The sequence below is a fragment of the Thermoascus crustaceus genome (genome assembly GCF_041956765.1).
Source record: "Thermoascus crustaceus strain CBS 181.67 unplaced genomic scaffold VTN00scaffold_3, whole genome shotgun sequence".
Lineage (NCBI taxonomy): Eukaryota > Fungi > Ascomycota > Eurotiomycetes > Eurotiales > Thermoascaceae > Thermoascus > Thermoascus crustaceus.
In genome coordinates, this window is record NW_027192529.1 from 2245359 (window position 1) to 2261590 (window position 16232).

General features: G+C 49.7%; 4 protein-coding genes across 4 annotated transcripts; 1 reads left to right on the plus strand and 3 right to left on the minus strand.

Moving 5' to 3' along the window:
• Positions 1-1939: 1939 nt before the first annotated feature.
• On the minus strand, positions 1940-4479 carry VTN00DRAFT_6001 (uncharacterized protein; the record flags this gene model as incomplete). The annotated part of the gene is made up of 6 exons (XM_069432590.1): positions 1940-3119; positions 3173-3466; positions 3515-3561; positions 3614-3940; positions 3995-4280; positions 4325-4479. 6 exons carry the CDS (start codon positions 4477-4479, stop codon positions 1940-1942), a joined length of 2289 nt encoding a protein of 762 aa, XP_069288433.1.
• Positions 4480-5824: 1345 nt separating this feature from the next.
• On the minus strand, positions 5825-7842 carry VTN00DRAFT_6002 (uncharacterized protein; the record flags this gene model as incomplete). The annotated part of the gene is made up of 2 exons (XM_069432591.1): positions 5825-7731; positions 7791-7842. 2 exons carry the CDS (start codon positions 7840-7842, stop codon positions 5825-5827), a joined length of 1959 nt encoding a protein of 652 aa, XP_069288434.1.
• Positions 7843-9518: 1676 nt separating this feature from the next.
• Positions 9519-14455, plus strand: VTN00DRAFT_6003 (uncharacterized protein; the record flags this gene model as incomplete). The annotated part of the gene is made up of 6 exons (XM_069432592.1): positions 9519-9806; positions 9871-13637; positions 13695-13849; positions 13905-13973; positions 14049-14140; positions 14198-14455. 6 exons carry the CDS (start codon positions 9519-9521, stop codon positions 14453-14455), a joined length of 4629 nt encoding a protein of 1542 aa, XP_069288435.1.
• Positions 14456-14457: 2 nt separating this feature from the next.
• VTN00DRAFT_6004 (uncharacterized protein) lies at positions 14458-15830 on the minus strand (the record flags this gene model as incomplete). The annotated part of the gene is made up of 2 exons (XM_069432593.1): positions 14458-14837; positions 15818-15830. 2 exons carry the CDS (start codon positions 15828-15830, stop codon positions 14458-14460), a joined length of 393 nt encoding a protein of 130 aa, XP_069288436.1.
• Positions 15831-16232: the final 402 nt, after the last annotated feature.

The following is a 16232-nucleotide window of genomic DNA, read 5'->3' on the forward strand; positions in this document are numbered from 1 at the left end:
ACTGAGCGGGTATACCCCGCACCACCCATCCTTCCCTGGACAACGTCACAATCTAGGACCTAAAAAGATCCGATCTAACGCAAGGGGCGCACAACACCTGCGCAGCAGCCATCTGCCAGCAGACCGGTTCTGGCTTGGGCAGTACTCCGTTTGCGTGGTCACCTAGGCAACTCCCTGCCAGATTGGAATATAAGTCCGCTGCGCACGATTCGCAGTCGGTTAGGTGAGCCAGGTTAGGTAGGGTACAGAACTTACTAATGTATGCAACACTAATAGTTGACTGCTTGCAGCTGCAAGTCATCACCATCTGTGCGTCCCATCTGCTTCTGGTTTGGTCTGATCTGCTCTTCTCCCACGGTCACCTGGGCAGCCCTATATACTCCGACTCGGATTACCTAGCCTAGCAAGGGGATCGCTACGCTGGCAGGGTAACCGACTCACTCTTGTACCTTCAATCTCCTCCCTTGTTTCTTCAGGCCCTTTCTTCTCTCGACTACCTTCCTTTCTCTCCCTGGCTGGGAGAAACTCTGTATACCCAGGTACACAGGTATCTAGGAGTCTAGGACACTCAATCCAGGGAGAAGAGCAGGGCTCGCCAGGGAGAACCACTAGTTTCATTTGATCTTAGATCAGATCAGATCACCATCTCAGTTTCAGCAGATCAGACTTCATAATGGCAACACCAAGCTCATTCAATCGACGAGATGACACGGGTCTATGGATATTAATCTCGAATAAATAATTTGTGCAAGTTATTCCATTCTTATGTACAGTACAGCACAGTACTGTACACGCGCACATACATGGGACCATGTAATCAGCTCTCAGGAAGCTTCCTTTCCTTTCTTTTATTTCCTCCCTTCTCCAATTCTGCTGTTTCTAGCCTCTATTATACTAATAGATATACATGCTGCAGGTAGGCAGACAAGCAATCAAGTATATGAAAGATAGCATAGGTGCGGAGTACATGTACATACAGTATGTATGTATACTTAATGCGCTCTGTACAATACTCAATGCACAGCATGGCGGATGGTGGAGTACATTTACATTACATGCATTAGGTACCTACCTACCTACCTGGTACCGACATAGCAGCTTATATGTCGGGACTGTACATACACGACTGAGTTAGGTACCTACTACTGCGGAGTTTCCTCTACTACTTGAGGTGAACCTTGACTTGTTACGTGATTATGCTAATGCTACGACGATAGATCTCGAGTTTTGCCTGCCACGGCGAGAATAATAATAGTAGTAAGGAGGTACCTATCTATCTAAGGTAAGCTAGGGACAGGTATATCTGTTTGCCACATGGCGTCACATCATATGGAGGGACTTGTGTGGCAAGTTCGGCACTAGCTGGCTAAAGTGAACCCAGGTAAACTGTCAGAATATTCCGGAGGCTGGGACCACTGGGTCAGCCAGAGCCCTACGGATGGAGATGCCCACGCTAGTTTCCGCTGCCAGTTCTGGTGATGGGGGGAGGGTCTATCGGTGGGGCCCGTCTGCACGCCTTGCATTGTCTCGTTTCAGGATATACTAGTTAGTACTACCTCATATACCAGGATACTACGCTGAGTCTGTACCTCATGATCGAGAGGACTGATGACGGGCAGATAGTTAAAAAGAGATCTGTATTTGGAATCGACTACCTCAGCGACAGCAAGGGCTTACTATAAAAAACGTGGGTGGCAACCTCGAGGTGGTAAAAATAAAGGGAATTTTAGTTCATGAAACGCAGCCACCCCAAAGAGATGGAAAGGGAAAATGATAAAAGGAACAAAGGAAGCAGGGAACTCGTTTGCTGAAATTCAATTGAAACCGGATCAATCAATCTGAAAGAACTTGCCTGAAACATCCATTCTACTAACTCCAGTTTCCAACAGCGCCTATACGCCGGGTTGGCCGATTCTTCCGCTTTTGAAATATCATGGCATCATAAGTCATGTCTTCTTTGCCATTCGAAGAGTGCATCGCTCTCGAGCCTCTTCGCCCTGGCAGCTGTATTCGCACCGTAGATGACCTTACGACGTTCTCCGGAAAATGCGTTCTCAACCTCCTCGTAGACCTCATCCTCCTCCGGTTCGCCGATGCTGTCGAGCGGACGCTTCTTGCTCTGCATATTTGCTGTCTTGGAAAAACGCTGCAATATGTAGACTCTAGTGGATGTTCCCGCGTCCTTAGTCTCAGCTGTAGTTGGTGCATTGGTCGAGAGTCTTGTCGGGGTCATGGATAAGGGAAGTTGGAGTATCGTCTCTTCATTACTCTCCTTCGCCTCTGACAAAATAGAATCCTCCCTTCTCTCACGCCATGCGCCTGGACTAAATGGTAGGCGAATGCATGACTTAAGCCTGTTAGTTATTATGCCCAACCCTTTCGGGTCATCGAGAATTTTGGTCGCATTAGACTTGGGTCCTTTGCGCAACGAAATCTCCTTTACTTCTTTCTTTTTAGCAGCTTTACTGAGCTTTGGAAGATCTGGATCCGAAAGGGTAGGCGAAGCAGCTCGGTCTTTCCCAGATGGTGTGCAGACAGCGACTGAACGTGACGAAAAGTTTATACTTGGAGGGACCGTTCCGCTCGCGCTGCGCGGCGGCTTTGGGTATAAGATCTGGCTGAGTCGATGAGGATATGGTTTGTAGGGAGGATCAATTGGAACAGGCTGCTTTGGCTGTCTAACTTCCTTGTCTTTGTTACGACGCTTCCATTTCTTGGCGACAGGGTCGTACTCAAGAAATATTGGACCTCTGAAAGGGCGGGGTTTCCAGTCCTTAATTGCCCGTTTATAGAGCTCCTCAAACTCTGACTTATGCACAGGGTTTGTGAACCAGTCGTGCTGTAGGGCTTGTTTCACATCCATGCGTTTTGCTTCATCAAGGACTAGAAGCCGATAGACAAAGTCCTTCGGGCGCTCACCTGCACTGATCCAGTATTCGTCGGCCTCAAGTTGTTCAAGGTCACATTCTCGAGCATGCTTTTCAGAATATTTCGATGTCTTCGGGTCGTTGAACGGCGGACCACCTGTGAGCAGGACGACGGTAATACAGCCCAGTGACCATAGGTCTACCGCTTTTGTATAACCCTCCCTGTTCAAAGAGGCACTCCGGATCACTTCCCTGGAAGCTATCAGTTCGTATCTATTATCAATGGCTAGGACTTTTATACTCACGGAGCTGTATACTCCAGTGTGCCCATGAGTGTGGACATCCGTTGGAGGTTCGGTTCGACAACTCTTGCACACCCGAAATCTGTGAGGACCACTCGACACCCATCTGCCAGAGAAGTCATGAGTATATTATCGGGTTTCAGGTCCCGATGGACGATATTTTTGTCATGTAAGTATTCCAGTGCCATCAATATCTGTCGAACAATGACAGCTGTTTCAATATCATTCAGCCTTCCACCTTTGTATTCGAGAAAGGAGAAAAGATCGCCGGCGGTGATAAGGTCCTGAAAGATGTAACTGCCTTCATTTAGTCCAAATTTGAGTACTCTAAAATCTCAAACTCACATTGTATTCTGTGTCTTTATGACCTGCTCTAAGCTGATTATGTTTGGCTGCGACAGCTTTAGCGTAATCCAGCAGAGCATAACGGAAGACCGGACGTACGTGGCGAAGATTCTCCAGTATCTCAGCCTCTCGGTCGTAGACCTTTATTTTCTTTTCGATATATTTAGTCTGATAATTTCTGCGTGTCCACTTGTTGACCTCCTCCACTTGGGCGTGATCGTTCACTTCAGCAGCTGGTTTCCGCGAGTTGCGAAATGACGTCGATTTTTGTGCTTCTAATTGCTGTAGCTTCCTCCTGAGACCTCGAATATCGACCACCTTGCAAGCGACCTGTTGCCCGGTTTCTTTGTTAATGGCCATATGGACCTGTCCATATGCCCCTGAACCCAACTTGCGATTTGTAATTGTGTACTGCTTCTCGAAGCTCTGTAACAATAATTAAGCTTAGTATAAATTTCTTGAGATAGCAAGCACACAAACCTTCATCTCACTGCGCTGTACTCGGTCAAAAGCATCTTCTTGGGGTCTAGTTCCGCACCGGAATTGGATGTAAAACCGCGGAGATAACCTCAGGACGTCTCCGTCGCTCAGGAGAACTCCTCCGGTACCCTTCCCGATAAAGGAGCCATTCCAGGAGGTGCCATTCCTCGACAGGTCCTGGGCGTAGACTAAAGGTGCGACCTCTTCTGGGTTTTCGTGGTCGAAAATGATCGTATAGATACGAACGTGCTTGTTCGAGACGACAGGGTCTTCAACCACATATTGACTGACCGAGTGAGTACAGTGTAACCAGAGGAAGGATGTACCTACCACTTCTTGGGATCACGCCCAATGTATATCTCCTCGTAATAGCGGAACTTGAAGGGATTGCTGGCCGGACCAGAGACTGGATCCCACTCGAAGAGGGTGCCGACACAGTCGTCAAAACCCGGGGAAGATAGATGGCTCTGATTCCTAACGGACATGATGATATACGCATAAACGAGACAAGATTTTGGAAAGCAAGAGATAATGAGAAGTAGATTGCTTAAATGAACGGACAACTATCGGATAGTGACACCCAAGCTCAGTAGCCGAGTGCTGTGCTCATAGTACGGAATTTCCCTTCAACCTAAGGGCTCAGAGTGGAATGTGAAGATCAGAGTGAGTTTAGTCTTCGGTAAGCATTGCCTTGACATCTAAACGCCCATTGAGGAAGAAATGATCGGTAGATTAAGAGAGGTCAAGGGGAGATGGAGATGCTGGATCGCTTCAGGTTTGGCATCTCTGCGGCCTAGGGCGAGACGGCAATGTCCCGTTCCGGAAGGCACGCGAGTAGCGCCCTTCCGAGGCAGGAGCCCTGGGCTTTCAAGGTTCCGTGGGTCAAGATGCACTTCCAAAGGATGCATAAGGCTCCAGGGTTCCTTGTCCCACTTGGACTTCGATTTGTACCTTTAGGTAGTTGTATCCTGGCTGAAACTGTTGAGCAGAGAAAACATACAAACGACTACTTTAGATAGGTAACCAGCATAAGCAGTGATATGAATTTCAATTTTTACGTATTGCTTTATCTGCGCATGTCTATGCATATTATTCCGTCCTGGTAGCATGAACGTAGTACTTCACATAATAGGACTAGTACTGTATATATACTTCCTCCACTGGCGGGTCCAGCCCAAGATTCAAAAAAAGGTCACTCAAAAGTTTCTGAGAGAGACAACACTATGGGTGTCCACTCAAATAAATGGCGGTAAAAAGGGGCCAGCGAGCAATAGAAACACTGGCTTTCAATGAAGAATGTCTGCAGTGATAAGACGATGAACACATCGCACCTCTCAAGTTGCAAGTCCTAGAAAGAGGCCGTTCGGTTATGTTTTATTGGATGGAAGAGATATCTGGAGTACAGATGGCGGAGCTCGGGCAGCCCATTCTGTAGTTCATAATCCTGGATAGGAGTCTATCGTTAAGACATGTAGTTTGTGGCTTGCTAGAGCCATGGTGACAGGTTAAAAACGGATCATTAGCCTTCCTGAGAAGAAAAGTTATCCTTGTATTATGCCTCTTTTCGGCTTTTCTCATCAAGCAAGCTTGTATACTGGAAACAGAGGTATCATCAGACATGTTTGACTGTCTCCGGCTCTGGGCAAAGGTTCGACTACGATGAAGAGTCGAAGCTTTTTGTGTGCACATTCCCGGTTGACGTCTGTGTTCCTCTGGCTTCTCATACGCCAACCCGCGAATAAACAGGCTCCAGCCATAGATGACTATCATTGCATAAGCCTTTCGAAAAACTTGTTGGGACATTCGAGAGCAGATGGCCAGCAATTCGATCTACTTCCCCTGCATTTTCCGAATACGCTCCTCGGCCGCCCTTGCACGACGTTCCCTTTCTAATTTCATCCTCATTTCCGGGGTCATACCTCTCATTTCCTCTTCTCTCTTCTCGGCTGCAGTTTTCTCAATGGCTCCCAGGGTCCGGCCGCTAGTCTTCTTCGCTTTCTGCGATGCGGCTGCATTAGCAGCCTCCTCCCTCTTCAAACGCTCCATCTCGAGCTTGCGCCTATTCGCCTCCGCTTCCTCTGCTACCTTTCGTTCCCGCTCTATGCGGCTGTCGGCTTCAGATTTGGAAATCGGTGGAGGAACGTGGGCTGCATCCCAGTTCCACTTCGACTCCCCAAGCTCATGGCGGGCAACCCGGAAGGCATCCCGAGTGGCACGATTCCCTGCAAGATCGAAAGGGGTCTTGCCTTCACCGCTGACTATTGTAGGATCAGCATTTGCTTTAGTGAGAAGGGCTGTAACAATAGCAGGTGAGTTGGAGCTTGCAGCGAGATGAAGCGGTGTAGGAGAACGGAAGTTCTGTGAAGAATCCGAGGGATAAAACGTGAAAGATGGGGGTATAGAGTTATTGGATATGTAGGACAAGAGTGCCGGCACTTTCGAGCGGCGAATGAGGGCCTGAATCTGTGACGTGTGGAGGATGGCAGCTTCATCCTCCTTCGATATCTTTGGTTTTTGCTGCTGCTGCGATGGTTTTGGTGGTTTCGATACCGCTTCCCGCTGCTTGGTCTCAGCCGCCTGGAGAGCTGCTTCATCAACCTTGCTCACTTTGATGCGAGTCAGCTCCTTGAAGCATCGCATGAGCTCCCCTTGCGTAGCTCTCCGAGTGCTGAAAGGGAATCCTCTCAATCTAGGATCGTTCTGTCTTAGAACCTGCCCATCGTATGGACCAAATAGAATTCTCCGATTGGTGCTCCCTGTGGCCCGCACAAACAGCAGTTGTGCTTTGTTTATCATATCCTTCCACTCTTCCAGTAGCTCTCGGATTTCCTTCTCAAGCGCCGCTTCGTTGTAACGTCTCAGGCTTGAACCTGCAGAGTGCGCAGCACCCTTCGCTGAATCGTTGGCGGACTGCGCGCCACCTTGTTTCCTTCTTGTCGTATAGCGGTGAAAAGTTTTGTGTGCAATAACTCGAGCTTGCCTCTCTTCAATACCTCCCGGTCGTTTCTGTATCTCTGGCGCGAGTGACACCACCATAGCCGCAAAATGCCCACCGCCTATCATGCAGAGAAAGATGTGTGGGCTTGCTGCTGCAGGGGTCACTTCATAACCCGAAGCCTGTGCATTGGTTCTCTGCGGATAAACAGGAGAGAGTTGTTTCTTTCGCACGGATTCAACGAGGTGGTCCGGCTCGTCCTGTTCAGCTTCCGTGAAGATGGCTCTGTAGATACCCAGTGACGTATTTGGCGGTAGCAAAGGGCTTGTAAACCAGAATAGGGGATGTTTTCCGGCGCCTTTAACCTTTGGTGAAGGTTCCTCATCCTCAGCCTCCTGCGATATCTTTGTCTGCTTTCTCAATAAAGCCGCGAGAGTCGCGTCCGATGCATGTGTGCCGTCTTCTTCATCCTCGTCCGACTCTGAGGACTCTGATCCCGATATTGATTCGTCTATTTCTCCGATCGCTTTGTTAAATTCCGCTTCAGTCAAGGTAGGGTTTCCTCTGAGCTGTGATTTCAGGTTGTATCTATGGTGATCCGACCGGACGTGGTCTCGCTGCTCCTGGACGTTCAAAAACGATACCTGGCACATGGCACAGGATTTCGCCGTTGCGATCCCATTTTCTTTCTCTAATAGTTCAGATATTTCTGGTGTGACGGTGCTGCTGGTCTGAATTGGTATCTGCAGCTGGTTCGCTTTACTCGTCAAGGTAGAGAGGAGCTCCTGCGGGAGATCGTACACTGACCAATGTTAGAATGATCGAGGCTGATAGAAAATTTTCATAATACGAGGTACTCACCATATAACGGTCTTTTCAGGATCTCCTCCATGTTGGGAGTGTTCCGCTCCATTGCGAGAATCTGGAGGAACTTCTGCTTGTGGATAACGGTATCAAGTGTGGCGTTGCAGAGGGTTCGTCATGCGGCATGCCCACGCCCAGCCACGCCAACGCCTTTTATGATGCGGGGTCTGTTGCCCTATGCGCTGATACCACAGGCACGCCGCTTCGCAGCCTTCCATCATTATCGTCATCCCTGCAAGGCGCCAGAGTAAATACGGTTTCTGAGTCACACATCTCCAAAATGAGATACAATTCAGCTGTTCAGGCAACCGAAGGCTTGTCGAGATTATCCTTCTCAAAGTCAAACACTCATCGCCACCAGGCAATCTTCGCCCCTGAGTCATACCTAATAATCAGGAATGGCTGCCTTCATGCCTGTCCTATCTCTGGGCTCAGCTCCCACGTCACACAATTGCCTGTTTCTTCGCTGTCACGGAATTTAATGGTATGTAAGCGTGTCAAAAAAAAAGCCAGTGATTGACGGCTTCGTCTTATGGTTGCCTTGTGACATTGAGCGGTTCTCAGTTAATGAAGTTGCGATATGTTTATTTTCGATACGAAGCACCTCGACAATGTCCTCTTGTAGACCAGGGAGATGGCAGGAGCTCGCCTTGGGCTAATATATAGTTTCCCGTGGCACCATTCCAAGTTGCTCTTTGCAATAGTTCAGGGCAATCAAACCCTTTACTCAATAAAACTTGGTAATATATTATTGCTTTTCGTACCTATCGATCTCTCTATCTGGGCAAGCTGTTAAAACTATCCGCTTGGGGCTGAAGATTTTGTTTCGACTCGTAACGTTGGCCCGGTCTCTCGGGAACGGTAGCCCAGTACACTTGTGTATCTAATTCTGGCAACATGCCAAGCCTCTAATAACGATCTGGGGATCTTAAGAATGTCATCTTGAGCTTCGAAGCGGTTATTATTCTCGTATGCTTACAGTCATAGCACCCTGCTATCACCTTTAGCAATGACTCGCGGTTACGGTAGCACCGAGTTCTGGGCAGTCGAAACCGTTATTTAGGCCCTTATCGATTAGTACTAATAAAAAGGTCCGGAAAATTCCCGGGAACACAACAGCTGCAGTCACTATGATAGGGCTGACTAGGTAGGTATAACATCTGTGCTCCATTCTCGAAAGGTATAGAGGAACCGGAAGCTGGATCCTGTGTTGTCTCATCCACGACCAAAACTGTACCTAGCAGTTGGAACTACTGCATACACGGATCTCCCGTTCCGGCGCTCAAAATCGTTTCCCCAGCTGTGGGTAATCGACTATGTAGGCCCGGGGCAGAATCGCGTAGATTCATTCGTCGATTCGGTCAGGTGATCGTCAGCCGGTATCTCCGCGACAAAGCAAGAACATCGAATCTGCCTGAGCTCACCACCGAGGTCAGAGCATCCGAATAAAATACCAAGAGAAAAGAGAGCTCTCGCCCTCACCGCTTATCAAGTTACCATAGGGAGGTAGTCGGTCAATGACGCGTACTTAGGCGTCCGGCGTTTCCTCAGCTATAGCCGAGCTTCGGCTGCATTGAGCTCGCTTTTAGTCAGCACCATCCGTGCTCAGTCGGTGAAGGTCTTCTACATCTCTGTCCGCCCGTCAAGATTCTCTGCTGCCACCGTCGTTCTGTGGTACGACGTGCAGGATCAGTATATTCTGGCGGAGGAATCGCTGACCAGAAAATGGTCGATGGCAATTCCCAGACGGTCTTCAGAGATCCTTCGGGGCTGCTCTCAACGCCTCCAGCCCCAGATCTTGCAGTCTATCCGCGACAGCCATTCTGCGGCGATATTGAAGGATGGGGTCCAATAAGCCCGTTTCGGTTCGATTTCACACCATGCTTCCTGGATGTATGGGTTTCGATTGTTGCGGCTTGGGGTGTGGTGATGGGAGCCGGAGCAATCTGGTTCTTGCTCAAGAAGCGGTTCCCACAGCCTGTACCAAAGAACTGGCACTTCTACGCAAAGCTGGTGAGTCTGTGACCTCTTGGTAGGATATGAGAAGACCGGGGCTAATATATGTTGTGACGGGAAGGTTACTCTAGCTGCTCTGATCGTTGTTACTGCACTCCAAGCTTCCCTTCAGATAGAGAGTCACCCGGGTATCTGGAAAACCGACTTCAGGTTCTGGACATCGATCTTCACGCTCGTGTCGCTGATAGTCATTGCTGGAGTTCAATATCTTGAGCACTGGCGCAGTCGGCAGCCTAATGGTGTCGCACTCTTTTACTGGGTCTTCTTCATCATCGCGTACTCTGTCAAGCTGCGATCCCTTGTCGCGCAGAAGGCCTACCGCAATCGACTTCCCTACTTTGTCACATTCAACGTTAGCCTTGCCCTGGCAGTGTTGGAATTCATCTTGGAGTATTTCATTCCGAAGAAGCAAAGTGCCTACGACGCGTTGGGTGACGAAGACGAATGTCCCTTTGAATATGCCGACATCTTCTCTGTCCTTACCTTCAGCTGGATGACTCCCATGATGAAGTATGGGTACAAGCATTATCTGACCCAGGATGATATGTGGAACCTACGTCGACGAGACACTACCCGCACAACCGGAGAGGATCTTGAGCGTGCTTGGGAACGCGAGCGGCAAAAGAAGAAGCCCTCGCTCTGGCTAGCGCTCTTCAAAGCATTTGGTGCACCGTATTTCCGGGGTGCCGTCATCAAGATGGGAAGCGACATTCTCGCCTTTGTTCAGCCGCAACTCTTGCGTCTTCTAATTACCTTCATCGATTCATATCGAACTGATGAACCTGAACCTGTCATCAAGGGAGTCGCAATCGCCGCTGCTATGTTCGCTGTTTCTGTCTCGCAAACCATGTGTCTTCATCAATATTTCCAGAGAGCCTTCGAGACCGGCATGCGTGTCAAGTCAGCGCTGACCGCCATGATATATTCCAAGGCCCTGAAGCTGTCGAATGAGGGCCGCTCGTCCAAGACCACGGGAGACATTGTTAACCACATGGCTGTCGACCAGCAACGACTTTCGGATTTGACGCAATTTGGGTTGCAGATCTGGTCTGCTCCGTTTCAGATCACTTTGTGTATGATATCGCTGTATCAACTGGTTGGATTAAGCATGTTGGCAGGTATCGGAGTCATGGTGCTGATGATTCCGTTGAACGGCGCAATAGCAAGAATCATGAAGAACCTGCAAGTGACGCAGATGAAGAACAAGGACTCAAGAACTAGACTCATGACGGAGATCCTGAACAATATGAAAAGCATCAAACTCTACGCATGGAACAAGGCGTTCATGAGCAAGCTCAATCATATTCGGAACGACCTGGAACTAAACACTCTTCGCAAGATAGGAGCGACTCAGTCCTTTGCGAACTTTACCTGGTCATCGACTCCGTTCCTGGTTTCATGCTCTACATTTACCGTTTTCGTCTTGACGAATGAGAAGCCTTTAACTACGGAGATCGTCTTTCCAGCCCTGACACTCTTCAATTTGCTTACTTTCCCACTTTCGATCTTGCCGATGGTCATAACATCGATCATTGAGGCCTCTGTGGCTGTCAGGCGATTGACCGATTACTTTACAGCAGATGAATTACAGGAGGATGCCGTGAAGCACGAGGAACCCGTGTCCCACATCGGTGATGAGTCTGTTCGGATTCGGGATGCATCGTTCACTTGGAACAGGTACCAAGAGGGAAACGTGCTTGAAAACATCGACTTTAGCGCCCGCAAAGGAGAGCTTAGCTGCATTGTTGGGCGTGTTGGTTCCGGAAAATCTTCTCTCCTGCAGTCATTGCTCGGGGACCTTTGGAAGACTCAAGGTGAGGTTATCGTTCGAGGTCGCGTTGCTTATGTCGCGCAACAGCCGTGGATCATGAATGCCAGCGTCCGAGAAAACATCGTTTTCGGCCATCGTTGGGATCCCCACTTCTACGAGCTTACTGTCGAAGCCTGCGCTTTGGTCGATGATTTCAAGAGTTTACCAGACGGTGATCAGACAGAAGTTGGAGAGAGGGGCATTTCTCTTTCTGGAGGCCAGAAAGCTCGACTGACCCTTGCCAGAGCTGTTTACGCTCGTGCGGACGTATACCTCCTGGATGATGTCCTCTCAGCTGTTGATCAGCATGTCGGCCGACATCTCATCAACAGAGTACTTGGTCGGAGTGGGATACTTGGTGGCAAGACGAGAATTCTCGCTACGAATGCTATTACCGTTCTGAAAGAGGCCGACTTCATCGGGTTGCTGCGAGACAAGACTCTCGTCGAAAAGGGAACATACGAACAATTGCTAGCAATGAAGGGCGAAGTTGCTGCTCTTATCCGTACGACATCGACTGACAGTGATGAGGAATCTGTCAGGAGTACGGGTGATGCCAATGAGGAGAGTCTCCAGAGCCCCGAAAGCTCGGAGTCAACGACGGTAGTAGGCGATGCCGAGGAGTCCGAACTGTCAGATGCTGAAGCAGAGGAGCAAATTGGTCCACTTGCTTCCATCAGATCTCAGACCCGAAGAGGATCCACTACTGCAACGTTGCGACGTGCAAGTACTGCTACCTGGCAGGGCCCCAGGGGCAACCTAACCGACGAAGAAGCTGGCCTCAAGAGCAGGCAGACTAAAGAAGTGTCAGAGCAAGGAAAAGTCAAATGGAGTGTATACGGTGAATATGCCAAAACCAGCAACCTCTATGCGGTGGCTATCTACTTGCTTTCTCTTCTGGCTGCACAGTCTGCGAATGTTGCTGGCGGTTTCTGGTTAAAGAGATGGTCCGAAGTCAACGATGTGGCAGGAAGGAATCCCAACATTGGAAAGTATATTGGGATCTATTTTGCGTTCGGCTTTGGCTCGTCTGCACTGGTTATCCTCCAGACTCTGATCTTATGGATTTTCTGCTCCATCGAGGCTTCCCGCAAACTGCATGAGCGGATGGCATTCGCTATTTTCCGGTCTCCGATGAGCTTCTTCGAGACTACGCCCTCTGGCCGGATTCTCAACCGATTTTCAAGTGATATATACCGTGTCGATGAGGTTCTGGCACGCACCTTTAACATGCTATTTGTCAACTCCGCTCGTGCAGGGTTTACAATGGCAGTTATTTCGGTGTCAACGCCGGCATTCCTCATTTTGATCATCCCACTGGGCGCTATCTACCTAAGTTACCAGAAGTACTATCTGAGGACCTCGCGTGAATTGAAGAGATTGGACAGCGTCACCAGGAGCCCGATCTACGCTCATTTCCAGGAGTCGCTTGGGGGCATCTCGACTATTCGAGCCTACAGACAAGAGAAAAGGTTCGGTTTGGAGAATGAATGGCGCATGGATGCGAACCTTCGGGCGTACTTCCCCTCGATTAGTGCGAATAGATGGCTGGCTGTGCGTCTTGAATTCATAGGATCTATTATTATCCTTTCGGCCGCAGTGTTTGCAATTATCTCTGTCGCGACGGGCAGCGGTTTGTCTGCAGGAATGGTGGGTCTTGCTATGTCGTACGCCCTCCAGATCACTCAATCCTTGAACTGGATCGTACGACAGACAGTGGAAGTGGAAACAAACATTGTTTCTGTCGAGCGCGTTCTGGAGTACGCCAACTTGCCGAGTGAGGCACCGGATGTTATTTTCAAGAGCCGTCCTAGCACTGGCTGGCCAGCTCATGGAGGTGTGTCGTTCAGGAACTACAGCACTCGATACCGCCCAGGACTTGATCTTGTGCTCAAGGACATCAACCTTGACATCAAGCCCCATGAAAAGATCGGTGTCGTTGGGCGTACTGGTGCAGGAAAGAGCTCACTCACCCTAGCCCTGTTCCGCATCATTGAGCCAGTTACGGGCGGTATCAGGTAAGCCTTAAGATTTACAAACCGCTTTCTCTTGTTCATGTGCTTATGAGGATGTAGCATCGATGGACTGAATATCTCTACTATTGGCCTGTTGGATTTGCGAGGCCGTCTCGCGATCATCCCACAAGATGCGGCCTTGTTTGAAGGCACTGTTCGAGACAATCTTGACCCTCAACGCGTCCACGAAGACACAGAGCTTTGGAGTGCACTTGGTACGTGTTCCTCTACTCCGCCTAGAAGATCTTAAGACTGACAATGGACCTGTAGAGCACGCGAGACTAAAGGATCATGTTGCCAACATGGAAGGGCAATTGGATGCCGCGATCCACGAAGGAGGTGCGTGTGATTCATTTGCGGCTCGTTTCCAGGTGGAAGAGTTATAATAGATATCTGACCTGAACTCTTCAACAGGCTCCAACCTCAGCCAAGGGCAGCGCCAACTTATCTCCCTTGCCCGGGCCCTATTGACTCCAAGTAACATCCTTGTCCTGGATGAGGCAACTGTATGTCGCATCCCCGATCCCGTTTCTCATTCTTGTCAAGCTAACGATTGGATATAGGCTGCGGTGGACGTAGAGACAGACGCCCACCTTCAACGTACGCTCCGAAGCAGCGTGTTCAAGAACCGCACCATTATCACCATCGCCCACCGCATCAACACCATCCTTGACTCGGACCGAATTGTGGTCCTAGACCGTGGAACGGTGGCGGAGTTTGACACCCCCGCGGAGCTGATCCGGCGTGGCGGTAAGTTCTATGAGCTCGTCAAGGAGGCTGGACTGCTTGATAGCGAGGGGATGGCCGTGTCGACGCTGTGAACCTAGATGCGTGCAGTGGTCATTGGAGGCCTTGCGATCGGGGAAGCGGATCGTACCACTGGCCCGGAACGATCCCTGTATTGCGCAGGATGGCATATGTCGTGAATCGTCCCAGAAAAACGCTGCGCTAGCTTAGCCTCAGCAGGGCCGCGGATGGTCCTGTTAGCTGGTGAGGAGAGTGTCTGTGCGCGCCGTCCAGGATGACGCTCCAAGCAGAAGCCGATCTGGGGTACAGGAATGAGTTTCTTTGTCTCACTTGTCAGTCTAGCCTGCCGGGGATGGAAAAGTACGCTTATTTTTTCGGTCCGATAATGTAGAGAAGGGGCGCTTGTTCTGACCCGCTCGGTTTGCGTCAGAGGAGGGGCAGAAACAAAGGAACGCCCTTGATAATGTTGTACATACAGACAAGATCTTGTACAGAATGCATGACCACGTTGATATTGTCAATTAGCATCCTTATTTTGAACAGGACTGGCCCGATCCGGTGCAATCCGTGCCCAAGATTCAGCAGTCTAGATGAGAGCAGATCTCGTCAAAGGCAAACCATGAGTCCCGGACTTCAGCAGGCACCTACCCGTCTGATTCGTACAGAATTACTGTGTAGACCCTAGTTCTCGCCAACATAAGTTTCTAGTGCTCACCACCATCATGATACCCACTTCCTTGCTCTGCATGAGAAAAGCAAGATCTTAAGGTGGGCGTGGAGGCTATGCGGGACCTCCAACTTCCAAGCGTGCAAGGTCCAGCCCGCTGTCAGCCCTGCCCGTTGTCTTCATAATTCCAAATCATCCTTTGATAGTCGGGTCCTCAAGACTCTGTTAGTGTGCATCATGAAGATCAAGCCCACCACTCTTGAATCGGAGCCGGAGATTTCGGTGGAATTCGCATTAGCGTATGATAATCGGGTCCCTCTAGATCGGCGCTTCCGACGACGACAACGACAACAACAGCAATAACGCCGTTATCGCTGGCATCGAATTAGATGCCTAAGCTTTCGGATCCGCACACTCTACGTCCTGGACGGAGCCCTTACACCCTTACGGCGAGTCTGGACGGAGTATCTCCACAATTTGACCCTTCTTTCGGCAATGCTCGATGTCGAAAAAGGTCCCCGAAGTCCCCGAGCGTTTACTTACCTCGGTATGTACAGAGCTCCCCGAGGGCACCTAAATCGGGTCCTGAGCTCTTCGTTCAGCTTCCCTTTACGATCTGCCCTCCACGCGAGATGGCGCAGACCGTCTCTGCAACGGTGCAAACAATGCGAATGACGGGCATGCTCTCTCGTGAAGATCTTTGTTTCCCATCTCTATTCGTCTTGCTCCTATTGGCTCCTCGAAGCCATATTTGCTAGGGACTACGTACGAAGCACTCGCATCTCTTTATATCGGCAGGTGTTTTCAACTTGCTCTTACCCAGGACTCCCAATATCTAGCATCATGTGCCTTTAGGTTAGCATGTTTTGAACCTTCTCGACCCTGTCTTCATGCATGTCCTTGGGAGCCGGATCTTCCGTCAGGCGTTTCAGTTTCAGGTCGATCGTGCGCTACTACTAGTACCAGATCATGGAAGCTAGAGCTAACCCTATACTTAGAAGATCTCAATCGGATCTCACGAACACCAGCGCTATTTATTTCCCCCCAGTCGATACGGTCCAGCCTTGGCCAGAGCTTAGACCTCCAGACTTATCCAGCTAGCTACCTATATGGGCTCTCTCCGAAATAGAACAGGGTTAATTCGTCGCCGGATAAGTTTTCCTACCCTAAGCGCCGGCATAGAC